Below are 16,185 nucleotides of genomic sequence, written 5' to 3'. Positions count from 1 at the left end.
TCAAAATGAGTTTGCCCTCAAATGGATTATATGCCACGTCCACAGCTGTACAGATTAACCTAGATTACCCCGCAGAGGCCGTTTTCAACGGTGGTGGGTTCGATTTCGACATGTCTACCTTGAGAGCAAAAGAATCTTGCTCACGGTGCGCAATTTACAGCTAGCTGCACAACCGTTAGGGGGCGTTATGGCCACAGTTTCACGGGGTACATCGCTCTTCAGCAGAGAGCTCTAAGCTTCGTATTTCTTAAGAAACTTACTTTGCCTCATGTAAATTTATCAAATATCTGTCAATTTTGTCAGTGGAAGATATCACTCATATGCATCTACGAAACGTAAGGTTGGGCAGAACCCCCACAGTCATGGTTGTGTCTGTGGCTGAATAATAACAATTAATTGTAAATTATGTTATCTGGACAAAGGAGGGGTGCAGGGAAAGGTGAAATCTCGCATATCATAAAATTACTTGACAAAGAAAAAAACCACCGACGGACCGATTTTTCGATCTCTCTCTACCCCTAGTACGTACAAACGTTTGATATCTCATGCACCCCTAGCCCCTACGTGATACATGTTATCAAAACACATGGCAAAGATACAATCGAGTCTAACTGTACCTAGCTAGGTCGCCCGAAACTTTACCGTCATATTTGTGCGATTTCTGCCGCTAGATCTGGTATGAGTTGGGGCCCAACAATGTTGCACTCGTTCGCGATGTCGAGACTACATGCCGTCCCTTAACAGTTGCCACCCCAGCTCTGTTGCAATGTCAAATATAATTTAACATCGAAAGGTTGGCTTCCCTTGACAGCTCGCTACCGTCGAAGTGCACATGACTAAGGTTCTAACAGGCATAACGGAAGAAAAAGTCGCCACCTCCCTGCATTAACTTCCCGTTGTCCATCTACTGCCTAATTCGACCGTAGACGTCGAACGGTAACCGCATACCGTTTCTAGGTATTCCAGGGCTCGATATGGACTACCTTGATATTTTCACGAAGTAGTTCCGGATGACAATCCCACCACAAGTGTGGCACGAGTGCATGGAAAATGCTGCGCCTATGGCCTAGGGCCCACCTCGCCACACAATCGGAACTTGAAAGATGCGGTGTAGTTAATCTTAAGTTCGGAACAGGCTCACTCGTCAAGTAATTGCGAAACTAGTCTAAAGTCTCGGATGAGGCGGGGCGAGGCGATGTACGGAATTCACCCGAGGATTGCTGCCGCGCTTCTCCAATAAATGTGTCAAAGATAACGGGATAAAGTATGAGATTGCAAATAATACCCATGGGGACTGCCCCTGCACCTAATCTACCGATATCGCCATACCCGTCAATCCTAAGACCTAATTATTCGGGGTACCTCGTGACTCTAAGACAATGGGCCGTCAGCAATGTTATATCACAATGCGGGCACGCCATGCAAGGTACTGAAAAACGAGCACCCCGCCTCCGCGCAGTTACGTTAGTACTCATACGAAAAAAGTTTTTTTTTCTAAAGCAGGGATAATTCGAATACTGCTGCGGTACGGGCTGTCGTCAAGGCAAATCACGGTTTAGTGATATCTCGGCGGGCATATTCATCGTGTTGGAGTGTATGGTATGAAACGGTGTTTTCAGCGCTTAATTACATATCATAAACATTCGAACCACGGTTTCGGGCCAACGTGAAACATGAGCATCTCATGCCTCAGAGGCTTAGTGCCAATCGAATCATGTGCTCTTTTTTATATTCCTGCTGTTGATTTATTTTTACTTTCTACGCGGTAACATTGCATAAAACTCGCAGGAATTTTTGGCAATTGGGTAGATAGTCACTTTTTCGTTAAATTTTCTGAGGGTAAACGGTGTCGAACATTGAAATTTCGAGAGAAAAAATTATTTTTTTTTCACTTAATCCTATACTAGAAGTCATGCGTACGACCACATGTCTACAAGGTTATCCGAATCTCATATTGTTTGAGGTATCCAACGTCAAGGAGATGGTAGCGAGGGTCGCGAATGTTGTGCAGTTGGATTTCTGCCGTCTTGTTGGAAAATCTCTTCAAAGTAGTCTCAAAGAACAGATTGACCTTGATAAAACGCCCCATTGTTTATATGTTAGTTCCGGGGTAAGATCTTAATTGATTTTCGGTTTGGGGCGCAGGAAATCTTTCCCGATATAATTTCTAAGGCCCAGGGTACCAACTTTCTGGGTTGAGATATTTTTATTTATTTTTTTTATCTTCGAATCTCTGATGGAAGGTTGTCCCCCGTTTGGTTATCCCAACAAACCCCTTCTCCAAAATACCACCGTGATACATGTGTCGGCGGGCCGGACCCAGCTTAGAGAGAGCAACTCGGCTTCCAAAGGTAACTATCGACGTCAACTATATTTGGACAAACAGGCAAACTATGAAACGTTCAAAGATAATTCTGTGTTTCTAAACCTGCAAGGTACGAACTAAATTTTGACAGCGACAGCATCATGACATCTAGAAATTGATGGGATGTTTGAGTTCGCTTGCGATTGTGTTAAACGTTCGGCGTTGGCGCTAATCACTTCGAGCCTGAAATTCTATCACGTGTTCTAGTAGCCGGCACTCGATCTGTTAATTTTAGTCCTATGTGCATAATATATGTGTAGGGATGGGAAGAATATTGACAAAGAACGATTGTTCTGGCAGAGTGTATCGTATTACATTGTATGGTCGTAGAAATCCGATTTAGAAATTGTGATTGGTCTTTGAGTTTAGGGTGTGTCTACGAACCATTCCGTCACCTCCTGCACCTTTGACGAAAATAGGCCGGCATAGACGTGTCCGCGGCAGCAGCGGGCACATCTTTCTCACAAAAAATTCGAATACTCGGTGTGTGGGGCATCCAAAAGGTTCAAAGATGTTATTATCTTGGTTGGAATGGTTTGTTTGCACTTGACCTGTGTCTCCAAAAATAGGCTAGAATGACCTCCACCTGAGCACGGGTTTTTGAACTAATCGCGCTCGAGGATGCTGCCAACTAAAATTATGCGACCAAACTGTCGGGTATTCATTCGTTTTCGAACGATACTGCTTGCGGCATGGCGGCTTGGGGGTTGCTCTGCCAATTTCGTTCCGAGACGCAGAAACCGCGGTCGAGTGACATGCAACTTGCAAGCTTGATTGGGGAAATCGGAGCGAGTAACTTGGGAGCTAGCGAAATGAATTGAGCCGAGCTGCGGAATCCGACTCAGATCATGGAAATCGAAATCAGGGAAGTCCTTAAGTCTTATCAGTCGAAGTTAGACATTTCAGACTAGGCCCCTGTGTGATATACGTAAATCTGAGAAATATGTTCTCTTGAACCTAAAATTTTCTAGGATTTTAAACCATTTGTCCATAGACATGGTGTTGCAATCGTTGATCTCTAGTACAATGGATTTTCATCCAGTCAGGATACTATCAACGAAGTGTTTCTGGACTTGCAAAGTGGGGAATCAGATTCGTGAAACCAAAGCCTTTAGGAACATGTATCGATGAGGCACAGAAGGTAAGGCGAAGAGTGCGAGCGTGTCATCACTTTTTCGGCCCTTCCACGGCTTGTGGACCGCCAGAGGCTATATCCGCCTGCTCAATGCAAGGATATCGTGTACATGTTTGGCAGCCAAGGTGACTCCGTGCGAGTTTTGCGCCAACATGCCTGCGATGCTTGGTCAGGCTAGACATTAGCGCACCTTCCTGCCCGTGACAGGCTCGGTGGACCAAGGGATGCCTCCCGAGACCTCCACTCCTTTACAGGGAGCTCCCCGGCCCGTGATAAGTTTGAAGAAGCAAAACCTCGAGCGGGGATTGCATAGTCGCGAGGCACTTTTCGACCACCACACCCCCTTCTTCTCGAGGCCCTCAGAAGCACTTCTCCTGCGAGCAGGGTATTGAGGATACGCATTCCAACATGGATTCGAAGATCCTATCAAAACCTGACCTATAGGCTACTTCAAAATAAAAAAAGTTGGTCGTTGGAACTAGTCGAAATATAGCACTCGTCCATTTTTTGAAGGGGTGAGTGGGCTGCGTCAAATAATTGGCGGCTACGAGCGTGAGCGAAAATCGGGCAACAAAGCTCTGGCCTCGAACTAGTATGCGAAACCCGCCGCAGGTAGGTGTCCCCAAATGTTTGGTCGTGCCCACCTTCTTTTCGGCCACCCGTATCGCATGATGCCATCCATGGGAACTGGGCTCCACCAAAAGCCGTTTGAATGTTTCAATAGCAAGTTCTCGTAGTAGCGTTGTAGCCGCATCTACACATGGGAACAAAAAGCAAAAGTGGGAGAAAAGTGATGAGCCCTGCTAAGAAGGCTAATCAGCTTAGGACCCTCCATTGCATTTGGTGCAGGTGTCGTGTCCGGCGTCCAGATTATATAACAACCTGGGCTGTTCCACTTTGACAGAAGTGCTTCTTCAATTGATACCACACAGCACTCGAAAAACGATATTCGAGAAAGCTTGACAGCACTTTACGAGTTTTAACATCACCACTTTTCTTCCTTTTCCCTAAGAACTCGCTACTCGAAGACGGAATAGAAATCGTCTTCGATCAGCCGTGCCACCTTCTTTTCTGATAATACAAACCATTAGGACCCTTGTTTAATTTATATAAGCTCCCCCCTCGAATACCGGGCCACAGTCTACTGTATAGGCAAGAACTCCACAGAGACAAGCCTTAACCTTAAGTTAGATCATGGTTATGAATTCAAACTTAGCACGTATCTCTCACAAGAAAGAACGGGAGACTTCTCTGCAGAGGGTTACATTAGCAGGAATGTCCCCTTTAGTCAAACCAGAAGATATTGAATGCCCCAAGGTGGCAACGAACACACAGTACTATATGTCAAGCGTTAAAGATGTGGACGGTATACAGTCGTTACTGTCGGCAGCAGAATTCTCTTATCCACCCGCTTACCTTCGGCCAACTACATCTCCTCAATCGATATCTCATATGGCACCCGGCCGTGGCAGCCCTCGGCGACAAGTTATCAAACCTGCCAAAAGGACGCCAAGGGACCATCGGCCTATGTACTCGCAAGAGGAAGCTGATGCTATCTTATATTTACGCGATAGCGTTGGGCTACCCTGGAAGAAGGTTGTCGAACTATGGAACCTACTTTTTGATGCTCGTACTGGCAAAAGATGGGGACCGAGAACAATTTCCGGCCTTCAGTCTCACTACTACCGGATGCTTGGAATTGACAAGTCACATGGGCGTCGCTCCTCAGCCCCGAACCCCGACATTGGTCTCCTTAAAGCAACCACTCGTCGTTATTGGTGGGTTTATGGTGATAGACCTGACATCGTCGACCAAGTTAATGGCGCGACACCGGAAAAGGTTAAGATGCTTCAGAAGCAAAATATCCGACGATTAAGGCGTGAAGCCCAGAGAGAAGGTCGACGACAACGTAAACTTACCCGACGATCGATTGTTGAGCACTCTAAGGAAACCGGCATGGTATCTCATCTCTCGAAGGTTATGCAAACTGCGTTCGAGGAGCCAAAATGCATAGAGATTGAGGAGAACCCTACGAACGACTCTGATAGCGACTCTTCCACTGGAGACAGTTTCGATCAGAATTCAATCTCAGACGTTGATGGGTATGATACTTCTAGCATCGCCCCGCCGCCTTCCTCCCATACATCTACACCAACAAGCCCCTTTGAAGGCTTTGATTTCGAAGCCCAGGCCTCCCGACGCCCGTCAGAGGACCTTAAGATCAAATCCAATATACTTCCACCATTTAAAAGCTTGTGGGGACTTGCTGATCGAGGCAACCAAAGGGACACCAACATTATTCGATGGCAGGATCGAGTTGAAACTCTACACCGAACTGGAAGAGAAAAAATCAGCGTCACACCGTTCCGTCCCACAAATAAGAATCCTATGGCTGTCGCAAGTCTCTTAATCTAACAACCACCACCACCATCCAACAATCTATCTGTTTTCTAGGTTTTTTTCTCCCAAAAGTTCTTTGCCTGGCCTCTAACAGTATCTCCAACGCTATATCTTCGATTTCCAACATCACGTTTCAAAATCAAAGTCTCGAACCCTCGAGCTTCACGAGTTTCCTTGTTACGAGTTTCCTTGGTTCAAGGGTGCGGCAGAATTGATTTCTCTTTACATTCTTCAAAGATCCTACGCCACTAAGGCTCTATCTCTTTAATATCGTTCTTATCATCTTATTTTTTCAACTCATGGAGACACTCGCTCGCTCTCCTTGGAGTACATATTCGCCTTCTTTTATGAGTCTATGCATCGTTCAAAAATTCCTCTTTTCACGGATCATCTTGCCCCGTCGCGCGACGGTGACGGCATTCCTCTCTCTTGTATTGTAAATAGGCTGCTTCACTTTGCATTTACAGTGAAAATATTATTGGGACTGGATTTTTTGTTTCTGGTTGTACTTAAATTCTGCATGGGGGGGTTTTCAGTTCCTGTTTTTCTGGAGGTTAATTCGCTTCGAAGCGCTTCTGGTTTTATGAATTGTTCTTGCTTTAATTTGTCTAGGTATCTCTCATCTTTGGACCGCAGTGGTGCGCTCAATCGGCTGTTTTCGGCAGGAAAAATCTTTTTTATCTTATTTTATCTATTTTTTTTTTTTTTTTTATTCTTATTTTTTTATATGTTTTTTCCCCTCTACGCTTTTTTTTGATTCATTTCATTCTGGATTCTACATTTTTCTTTCATACAGATGTTCGTCTCGAAGTGGTGTTCTTGTTTATGAGAATCTCTTCTTTGCCCTGTTACCGACCTACCCTAGTTCCAACGCCCCTGTTCAACGTTGCAACTCGGTGGTGCTGGATTTTTTGAACATGCCTTTCCACTCTTTTAATTTCCGCTTAGCTGCTCGTATAGTAAGATACCCATTAAGGCCTTTCAAATAGAAAGACCTTTCGCAAGTGTTATCCTTGTGTCTTTTGCTGGCCTGAGATACTTTTTTGTTTTTTGTAACCTTCCTCTTTGTGCCGGTCAACGCTTCTATCTGGTTTAGAATTTCAATGCAGATAATTAGATTCGTAAATCGATGCTGGTTCATATCAATACCATGTGCTTAAGTTTGTGCTTTAATGATCGGGCTGACATTTTTGTAAGGCATCTTTTAGCATTCCACTGGATGCAGGCTGGCCAATTGGTCAGATCTAGAGTAGAGTTGTTCCGAGCCCAGCTTTTCCTCTCAATTCTGTGCCGCGAACCTGCATCAAAAGGGCTATACATTCCAACACAGGTATAAGCCTTGCTATAAGACCACCTTTGGTCTGGAATCAAGCTACTTGTATCATATTTAGACAACCAGCTGCTGTGCGTTCCATCAACTTATAGTTTGAAAGGATTCAATGCACTGTTTAAAGCTAAAGCTCCAGACGAGCGAATCGAGCATCATATGATTTTTGAGTTCAATGGAACCTCTAGAATCCGTGCATATCGATATTTTAGCGATATCGGCCCGGCCGATTCTTCTGCCGACATTCCTGAGCCAGATATCGAAGCAGGTATGTGATTCTATAGCCTATAGTATGCATCAAAACCTCCGCAAACATGGAATTTTGAGTATTTCATCGCGGGGTAATATAAATATAGTATATATTGGACATAACTGCAATCCCTCGTATTTTAATGCGCTTCGAATTTAGAGACCTAGGGTTTGCAGAGTGGTTCGTAAACAGCCGTCTGTACTGAATCATTTCGTCAATCGGACCACAATCAAACATCCGCTCCGGATGTCCTCAAGACTGGACTGAGAGTTAGGGTATGTTCGTGGGGCGCATCTGCAACTGAAACTCTTTAACCGTGCTGATGTGATGTCTTCGTCTCTTTTGCTACGCAATTCGAAAAGAATCTCGCCCTTGGTAGGGTGTAAAGTCTTAGAATATGTTCACCCTGACACGAGCAATGTACAGCTCGGATCCCCTTCAGTAGAGTGGTATCCTGGCTCCTGGTAATTTAGGACCGTATAACTAACATCCACACAGAAGACATATACATGTCTACTCTGTACACATGATGGACTAATTTTCTTAATTCAGGGAAACATTCGGAGACATGTCGGGAAACTATTGCATTGACAGATGTAAGTATATCCCTATTAGAACATCAGCTCAGGCTACGCATACGTTACCAATCTGCGCCGAAGCTGTATCCAGTGACACTGTCGCAATAAATTCTTGGCAATCTTTCTTCCAATTGCTGCAAATTACAATACTGATGATGAAGCCTTTGACAATCGATGCAATGAATCGACCTCAAATATTATACGAGGTCCCCAGTTTGAGCAGAGCACCATTTTCAGTCCAGTATGACGAAGCAGGCGCGTATGCATCTTACATGACTTTGCCGCCGCAGCGCACCTCTTGAATATCCTTTACCTGCCAAACACAGGCCTGGCACAGTATGCATGCCTGTCCACATAAACGTCAAATCATTTCAGAATTTTAGCAGCTGCCTAAATGAAGAGTTTAAGGACATGAAGCTTGCAAGACAATTCTACCCCATCAACCGGCCGTGCTCATTTCCCGCGCGTGCAATTCCAAAAACTCCAGGAGCTAGCTCTCTTCGTGGGAACCTGCGTTAAAAGGTTTTTTCGGTAACCTATCTTCACAGCACGGGGTTCATGGACACCTGGAGACGCCGTGCCGCTGAGATGCGTCTTTCTGCTGCCGAAAAGGAATGCAGTGAGCCTGCATGAACATGGGTCTGCTGGCATTCACGGTCTCCACAACCTCCGCCGGCTAATATGAATCACGTCGTATTTTCACCCGTTCATTCTCGTTTATCACCTTGTGTCTCAGTCTGCAGAATCCCTCAGCATCCACTTCATGCACTGAAGAGCAAAAAAAATATGAATTTAGGATGGGGGCCTGTAGTGGTAGATTCGCGTGTTCAAATATTGCAGCGTATTAGTTTTCTTTCCCTCTCCAAAATTTGCTTCTTTTTTTCGCAGCATGGAGCTGCAAACTTAAGTTAGGTGGGAAATTCTCCTTGTTCAGGATGAAATCCATGAGAGGGCGGCCGAACCGTTGTAGCGGGTAGGCGGACAAGCCAATCACGAAATGTATTACCCGATAACCACGCAAGTATTCGCTTGCCATATCCGGTGAATTTTAATACCCAAACCCTTCAAGATTCGGGTTTCTATTTGATTCAGCTCTCCTAAATGTCAAGTTTGTCTTGTCACTCATGATATTAAACAGAGCTGGGGGAACGCATCCGAGACCATAGTCTGGAAATGGCCCGAGGCCATACTGCACGGTAGGCATAAGAGACGGGGGAAACTTCTGTTGTTGCCCGCCGGAAAACTGCGCTTAGCTCTGCGGTCTCCCACCCAGGGAAGCCCCAGGCAGTCCGTGCGCAAATCCGTGTAACACAAGGATTCTAGGGGCCGGGATCACAACGTAAACTTGCCAAAAAAAAAAAAAAAAAAAAATCATGAGAGGTATTCGAATCAGATGCATCTATTTCCAAACTATATAGCCGGATTCCAATGTCGTTCTCCGCAGCGAGACATTTTCATGAGAGACATTTCCATCGAAGAAATTTCCATGGGCAGATATACAGCCGTTTAAAGCATGCCGAACCGCATATTTCATAGCGACGTACGCGCACCCGTGGGATCTTCTAACTGGAATGGAATGAAGCCTCGCAGCCTCATACTCCAGTATATACGATACGCCAACGAAAGACAATCGTACTCTCATTGCCGGGGTATTATTCCACCCGGATGCCTTCTATCTCCGAGTATTCTACTAATTGGAAATGTTGCCTGTCGATTTTCAAGTCCACCCCTTATTTCCCAGCCGAGTTTTCGGTCACATTTGCATTTAGTTCATATGGTTTTCTCTACAAAATCCTCAACAAGACGTCAATCTATCCGGAACAAAATCCAATTTGTAGTCAGATCCTCGAATGACCCAGCAGCTATGATCTAATTTCGCCAGTTCGGCCAATTGCGTCTCATGCTGTGTAGACACTATGGAATGGCTTCTCAAGAACGATGGACCCTGGCCAAATTCCAACAACCAAGAAACTAGCCAACCAATAGTGGCCGATGCTACAACTTTTAGAGTCTGGTTTAAACTCATTTTGTCATAACTTGCGAATTCTCGTATATAGATGCAGAAGTGTTGGGATATTTGGGTTTCGGAAATTTCCCTCTCTCTCGTGATGACCTGGCCTCGCATTGTTAAGACGTTGATAAGATTTCCAAAAGTGAAAAAACTACGATGAGCTCCTCGGCAATGAAGGTTGGTTCAAAAGGGTTGTAAACCAAAATATCAATCACTTTGTCTGCTCAGTTACAATAATATTGTAACATATACCGGCAACAAACGCTACAATGTTAAACTGTCGCATGGGTTCTGAAGAAATCCACAGTATGTGTAAATATTTCGTTGGAATAACTACCCATCTTGAAAACGAGTCCCCGGCGCCCGCCGGCCCTCAGCGCATATGGAAACAGCTGATAGCACAAATTATTACAAGACACCGACAGAACCCCAAAATAACAGAGTTCCCGTTATATACGCTATAAAACTCGAGCACTCGTAAGTTTATACCCTCAACGACCCGAATCTAATTGCTGAAGTCTAAGTATCCTATGTTGGATGTTATGAAAGAGTTAGATCCGTCTAGGCTTTGCTCATAGCTTGTTGTCTTAGATCAAATATTTAAAACTGGATCAAACATATTAACGGTCAAACCACCAGTTCAACTGACGAATCCACTAATATCTCGACCACCACCATTTTTGGATCGCCCCACCTAAAACAGGCAGTTACCAGGTAATGAAGACACACCATACATCTGAGGTTCTAGTCCGATTGGGTTACTAAATTTGCAAACCAAAATGTGCCTGAAGTTTTTCTTTGCATCGTGAGCTTGCCCAATGCACATGTTCTTGGCACATTCCTTGGTCTTAAAACGATGAGCAGTGCGAAGCCCGTTAAAGGGATGTTCCGAAGCTGAAGGGACCACTCGATCCGAGTTTTCCTTTGCAGCCTTGGCGAAATCTGGATATCGATGCTCATACCACAATTTGTGATCGATCGAATGGGTCTTCGATAGAGCTCCTCAACTTTCACAAGCCCCTTTCGTAGACTTAGTCTAGACTGAAATTTTGAGAGTATGCACTTGGAGTTGGATGTTCGGGGGCAACGCCTCGTGGAAGTCCTGGGCACTAGCAGAATACTGAAATGGAACCACCTTGGTCCATATTTCACAAGAGCAAACAACTTGTAAACCAGGCACCGACTTTTAGTTTTGACTCGTGGTTTGACCCCCTTGCCTAAGTCTTCGTCTTCAATCCATGGCCCCAACGAGATGCAAAGTTGTCTGCATGCAACAATAAATCGCAGGAGTTAGCGCCACTACAAAGTTGGGTCCGTGGACTTCTACGAAAGCATACTCTGTTATTCCAACAAGAATGAACACCAAGGTCAACTCAAAGTCTTTGCCAAGCCCCGCGTCAAGGCTTAATGTGAAAAACTGTCCTCGAGATGCATATATTCTTTTAATGTATATAATATGAATACGTATGGGAGCGGAGTTAATAGTCTGCAGGATCTCTTTGAGCAAAAAATGACATCTTGGTTGCCTGTTGCAGAGTTATGCGCACGTGCTACAACTCGATTGAGAGCAGACCCGAAATCGCAACATCTCAATCATCGGATGCAGATGTCAGGGACAGGGACTATGGGTCTTGATCATCTGTAATACCTAACCTAAATTTTCTGTAAGAGAAAACCAATTCTAGAGAAAGGGTTACATAAGTCGACATTTTTCTCAGGGATCTTGAAGTGATGACCGCCGCCGGCTAGCCTCGAGAATGTGAACAGCACATGTACAGGGCAATGCAATTATAGGGAGCTATTCAGCCAAACTACAGTGATATGGCTAACTTAATGTTCGTATCTATTAGAATATTTGGAAACGGTATCTATTTATGCTCCCTACGGTCTTTCCCGAAGTCGGAATTACAACATTGACGAGACGCCGGGTCCTCATGATGAGTTTCCACGTCGGATATCTGTATTACGTTGACTAATGAAAATTGTGCATAGCGTAACGACGCCATTGAATCAACTTACTATCGTCCTCTCCACCGTCATAGAATCTAACTTATAACTTCAAAAATTACATCGTTGATTATACAATGTTGCAACTTGATGCCGCCATAATTCGCTGCATCCAGACCTCAAAGTCAAGGGCACTCCATCATTGAACACAATGTTTGGTTGATGTTTTCCACCTTTTCCTCAGTATCGAACTTAGTGGTCAGAAAGGTAGTCTTACAAAGACCAAAACTATCCGGCGGCTCGCTGATGAGTGGAAGGGCTTAACCGATTGCATGTTGAGAACATCAAACAATGGAAAGCAACACCTACCCGCCTACCTTAGGGGCCGACATGAGATCCATAAATTTAGCAACCTAAGATATGCAAGATCAATATTTAAAATAATGACAAGAAACTCATTACTCAAGGAACGGAACTGTTGAAAGCCGACATGCCGAACACATGGTGGGCGAGAACGGAAGGGGTCTGTTCCTCGAAGCGAAAATGAATTGAGTCAAAAAGGGTGGGCAGTAGCTGGATTTTCTCGTCCTACCTGAGGTTCAAGAGCCTAGGTCTACTCGTAGTGGTGTGAAGAAATATATTACTCCTGAGCCATTTGTAATAGTGATGGGACTAAACACGGTTGACCTTTGATTTGGAAGGGGTCACATGTAATTTAATAATTATTGTATGGTCTGGAGCCTGTGGCGACGAGAGTAGCAGCATATAAGTCACAAGTTTTGAGTCTACACATTCAAAGACATTTGTCAAGTATACTTCTAGAATTTCTCATCACGGCATCTAAGCGTTTCAATTTCGCACCAAGGAGAATATGATATCCATAAAATTATTTCTGGTAGATTCCGACAGCGAAGACTATCATCAAGTGTGGATACCCTCGTACATACACTCTAAGTAGTGAAAAGTAATTACACTTGAGCTTGAGATTGACTGAGCTGTTTAAAATGGTGTGAATGATGAGGCCTCGGAACACAGTTAACTGTTCAGTTGCCTTGAATCAACTACCTTCTGAATAAAGCCAACCATATAGAATAGCTCTTTTAAGAATAGAAATTGAATCCACGACCACCCGGGTTTAATATCAAAGGAGGGAATATTCCACCGACCTAGCAGCCCAATGCATCATAAACTACACCAATACAAGTTTTCACCTTAAGGATTCGGAATTTGGTTTGTTGTTCCCAAGGCCTCCAAGCAAACATTTACGAAGCTGAAATGGTGTGCTACTTGCCCGAGAGACTGGCAATCCTAAGCAAACCGCGAATGGCAAAGTCCGTGAACTGTGCATGAACAATCCAACATTCGTCAAATTCCCCAAGAAAAAAAGGCATAAGCGCAGCCCGGAGAAGGCCCCGCTGATGTGCTGCCCCCACGGACCCCCGAGGCCCCAGAGCCGGCATAAATTTCCACCGGTGTTAATGCTCATGCATCGTGTGATATAGGTCTCTCGCGGCGCACACGCCATCCAGCCTCACATTTCTTGGTCGGTTAGCGCATAACCCACCCGGTTATATTCGTATTCATGATCCACTTGCCACTCAAGCCGTGAAGATTTCATTCGTTACCAAAAAGTTTTCCAACACTTAGCGCCACCCCTGAGCTGAGGTATTAACTCTTGCAGCTTGAGAGCTCAGGTGCTGGTCTATTCTGGGAGGATGGAGATGCTATTCCAGGTGGAATACTTTCGCTATGGGTAGCTGAGACCGATTTCAGGATCGATTCCTTTTATCCCGTTCCCCGAGCGCAAGCCATGTCACGTCACTCTCACGAGTCCCACGGATTTCTTGTGCTAGAAATCGATCTCGAGAATTCGAGAATCCCGACGAAGACAACAACACAGAAAAAATACCACATCCTTGGATTTCTCTCATTAAAGTTCCTATCTAATATCTCAACGTCGGGTCTTGTACCTATTCTATAGACAAATTGCTTGCGAAGCAGATGTTGTATAGGAAGCTCTAAGTTCGAAGTATTTTTCAAGATATCATTTGTGCTAATAACCTTACAAGAAGAATCGCTTTTCTCTTTACAAGCTTCTCCAGATATTCACTATTTCGGACTAAGAACTCGATCGGACATCCGCGATCGATATATCCCTAGGACCAGTTATTATCAGGCCCAATGAATCCATACTGACTGAAGACAACTCCCAAACTCAACAATAAAGTCAAGTTACTATTTTAGCTGTTAACATATTAGGCTTCGCAGAGCTGGATCCCACTTTGTGGCCAATTTTGATGGCAGGAGGCGGAAGTTATCACCTATATCATGACCCATATACAGTTGAACTAGCGGTTGTGGGTTTTAGATACATTCCATGATCTAGGCCTTTGATCGAAACCCCTCGTCATCGAGGAACTTCATCCACTAAGCGGTGGATCCACACTCAAGTTACTCAAAGGGAACCCGATCCGCAAAGGTCCGGCCGCCAACAAAGTATTCTAATGCTCTCCGCTCACATATCTATCCTCTCAAGTTTTTCCCCCCTTGCCGTATCTATGTACGAACGATCGATCTCTGGATCTATACATTGCCTAAGAAAAGCCGGCCCCGGTTTATGATTTTCGGCTTTATACCTTTTCGGCGTGACTGGGAGTAGCATCTGGATTCACAGCTCAGTCACAAGCGCAAGCATATGCATATGAGGAGTGAAGCTTACATTCCCGATGTAGCACAAAAGTGCCTATTTGGATAATATCACGGTGGCTTGAGAATATCACAAATAAATAAAAAAATTAAGAACAAAGATACTTGGGCATATTGTCAACTTAGCTTAAAATGTTTCTATCACCATATCCTCACCACTAAATGTGTAAATACGTATGTAATCTGGCCGAAAAACTACCAAAAATAGTTTATGTGAGCTCAGATCCATGATTTCGATATCGAAGGTATTACACACACCAGAACTAGAATACAAAGGGTGGTGAGCCCCGCTCCAAAGCTCATCCATATCAAACCCTCAAAAATTTAAATTTATCCCGATCGGTCAACTTCGTATTTCAAGCTCTAGCCTCGGAGTCGTATTGTGCCTCTTCCATCCTTAACCCCAGCTCGGTACTAAATTAATCTAAAATAGAATAGAAAAGAAAAAACAAAAAAGAATATACCGAGTTTTTCATCCGGTCGCAGACCCTGTTGTGTATATTGTTGAAGGTGGATGGGCCTCGAAAATAGACCTGCTCGAAACACCTCCTGGTGTCGACGCCCTCCAGTTCCTTCGAACTGATGCCGGGCATATGTAGCCGAGCTTCGTCCCCACACCCAGATCTCGACCTTAATACCTCGTTTTCAGCAACCCCGTTGCGGCTTGTTGTAAGTAGTTTTCGCGCCGGGCCAACTAGTTTCTACTTATTTTTACAACAAATTGACCCCTCATCCCCAAATGCAATACAGCCCGAGAGAAAAAAGATATTAATGGATTAGAGCAACCCCGGGGCCCTGAGCCACCCTCAAGCTGGCTGAATGGGTAATTCCTCGTCCCAAGGCGCCGCTTCATATCCCTGAGGGGATTTTTTGCTGTGGGATCATGTACGGGTGATCCGAGCTGCATGATGTTCCATCGGCAACTCCGTCTCAACCTAACTCGAATCCTAGACAGCGAGCATCCAGCTAGCGACGAACGCCTAATGCCAGCCGTTCTACCCCTCTTGCTCTATGAGAAATTATATGTGATATATACCAATCAAAGGTTAAAATAATTTATAAACGGGTACAACCGTCAAAAAGAAGGTGTCGCTATGCAGCTAGGCATATACCGAACGTCTACATCCTTTGTATACTGTACAGGTGTCAGATGATATATTGACGTCAAAAATCAAAAATGAATTTAACCCGGGTCGACACCATCTATCCGTTTTGCGAGCCCCCTAGAGGCGAAAGTAAATGCATAGATCCAGAGCAACCAAGGAAATGCTAACATCCAATCATACATCAATTCTTCGCTAGGTGGGCTATTTAGCGTGTCAACTAAGCTTGCACCAATATCCTTCGAAGAAGTCCTTCATGAGCAATCCATCCTTGTCCAGCTGGAACGCTTGCGGCGTTTATGGTTTGTTTGTGCTGCACTACAGTTACATGTGCTATGTATGCAGCAGACCAGAAAGAAACCG

At 44.6% G+C, this 16,185-nt stretch overlaps 1 protein-coding gene across 1 annotated transcript; it reads left to right on the top strand.

Annotated features, from left to right (window-relative positions):
• Nucleotides 1–4,775: 4,775 nt before the first annotated feature.
• On the top strand, nt 4,776–5,915 carry DFL_008402 (uncharacterized protein; the record flags this gene model as incomplete). The annotated part of the gene is made up of 1 exon (XM_067638130.1): nt 4,776–5,915. The coding sequence occupies one exon, from the start codon at nt 4,776–4,778 to the stop codon at nt 5,913–5,915; it is 1,140 nt and encodes a 379-aa protein (XP_067486049.1).
• Nucleotides 5,916–16,185: the final 10,270 nt, after the last annotated feature.

This window comes from Arthrobotrys flagrans (genome assembly GCF_004000055.1).
Source record: "Arthrobotrys flagrans strain CBS H-5679 chromosome Unknown unitig_1, whole genome shotgun sequence".
Classification (NCBI taxonomy): domain Eukaryota; kingdom Fungi; phylum Ascomycota; class Orbiliomycetes; order Orbiliales; family Orbiliaceae; genus Arthrobotrys; species Arthrobotrys flagrans.
The sequence above is the reverse complement of the archived record's forward strand: the minus strand, read 5'-3'. Positions and strand labels throughout refer to the sequence as shown.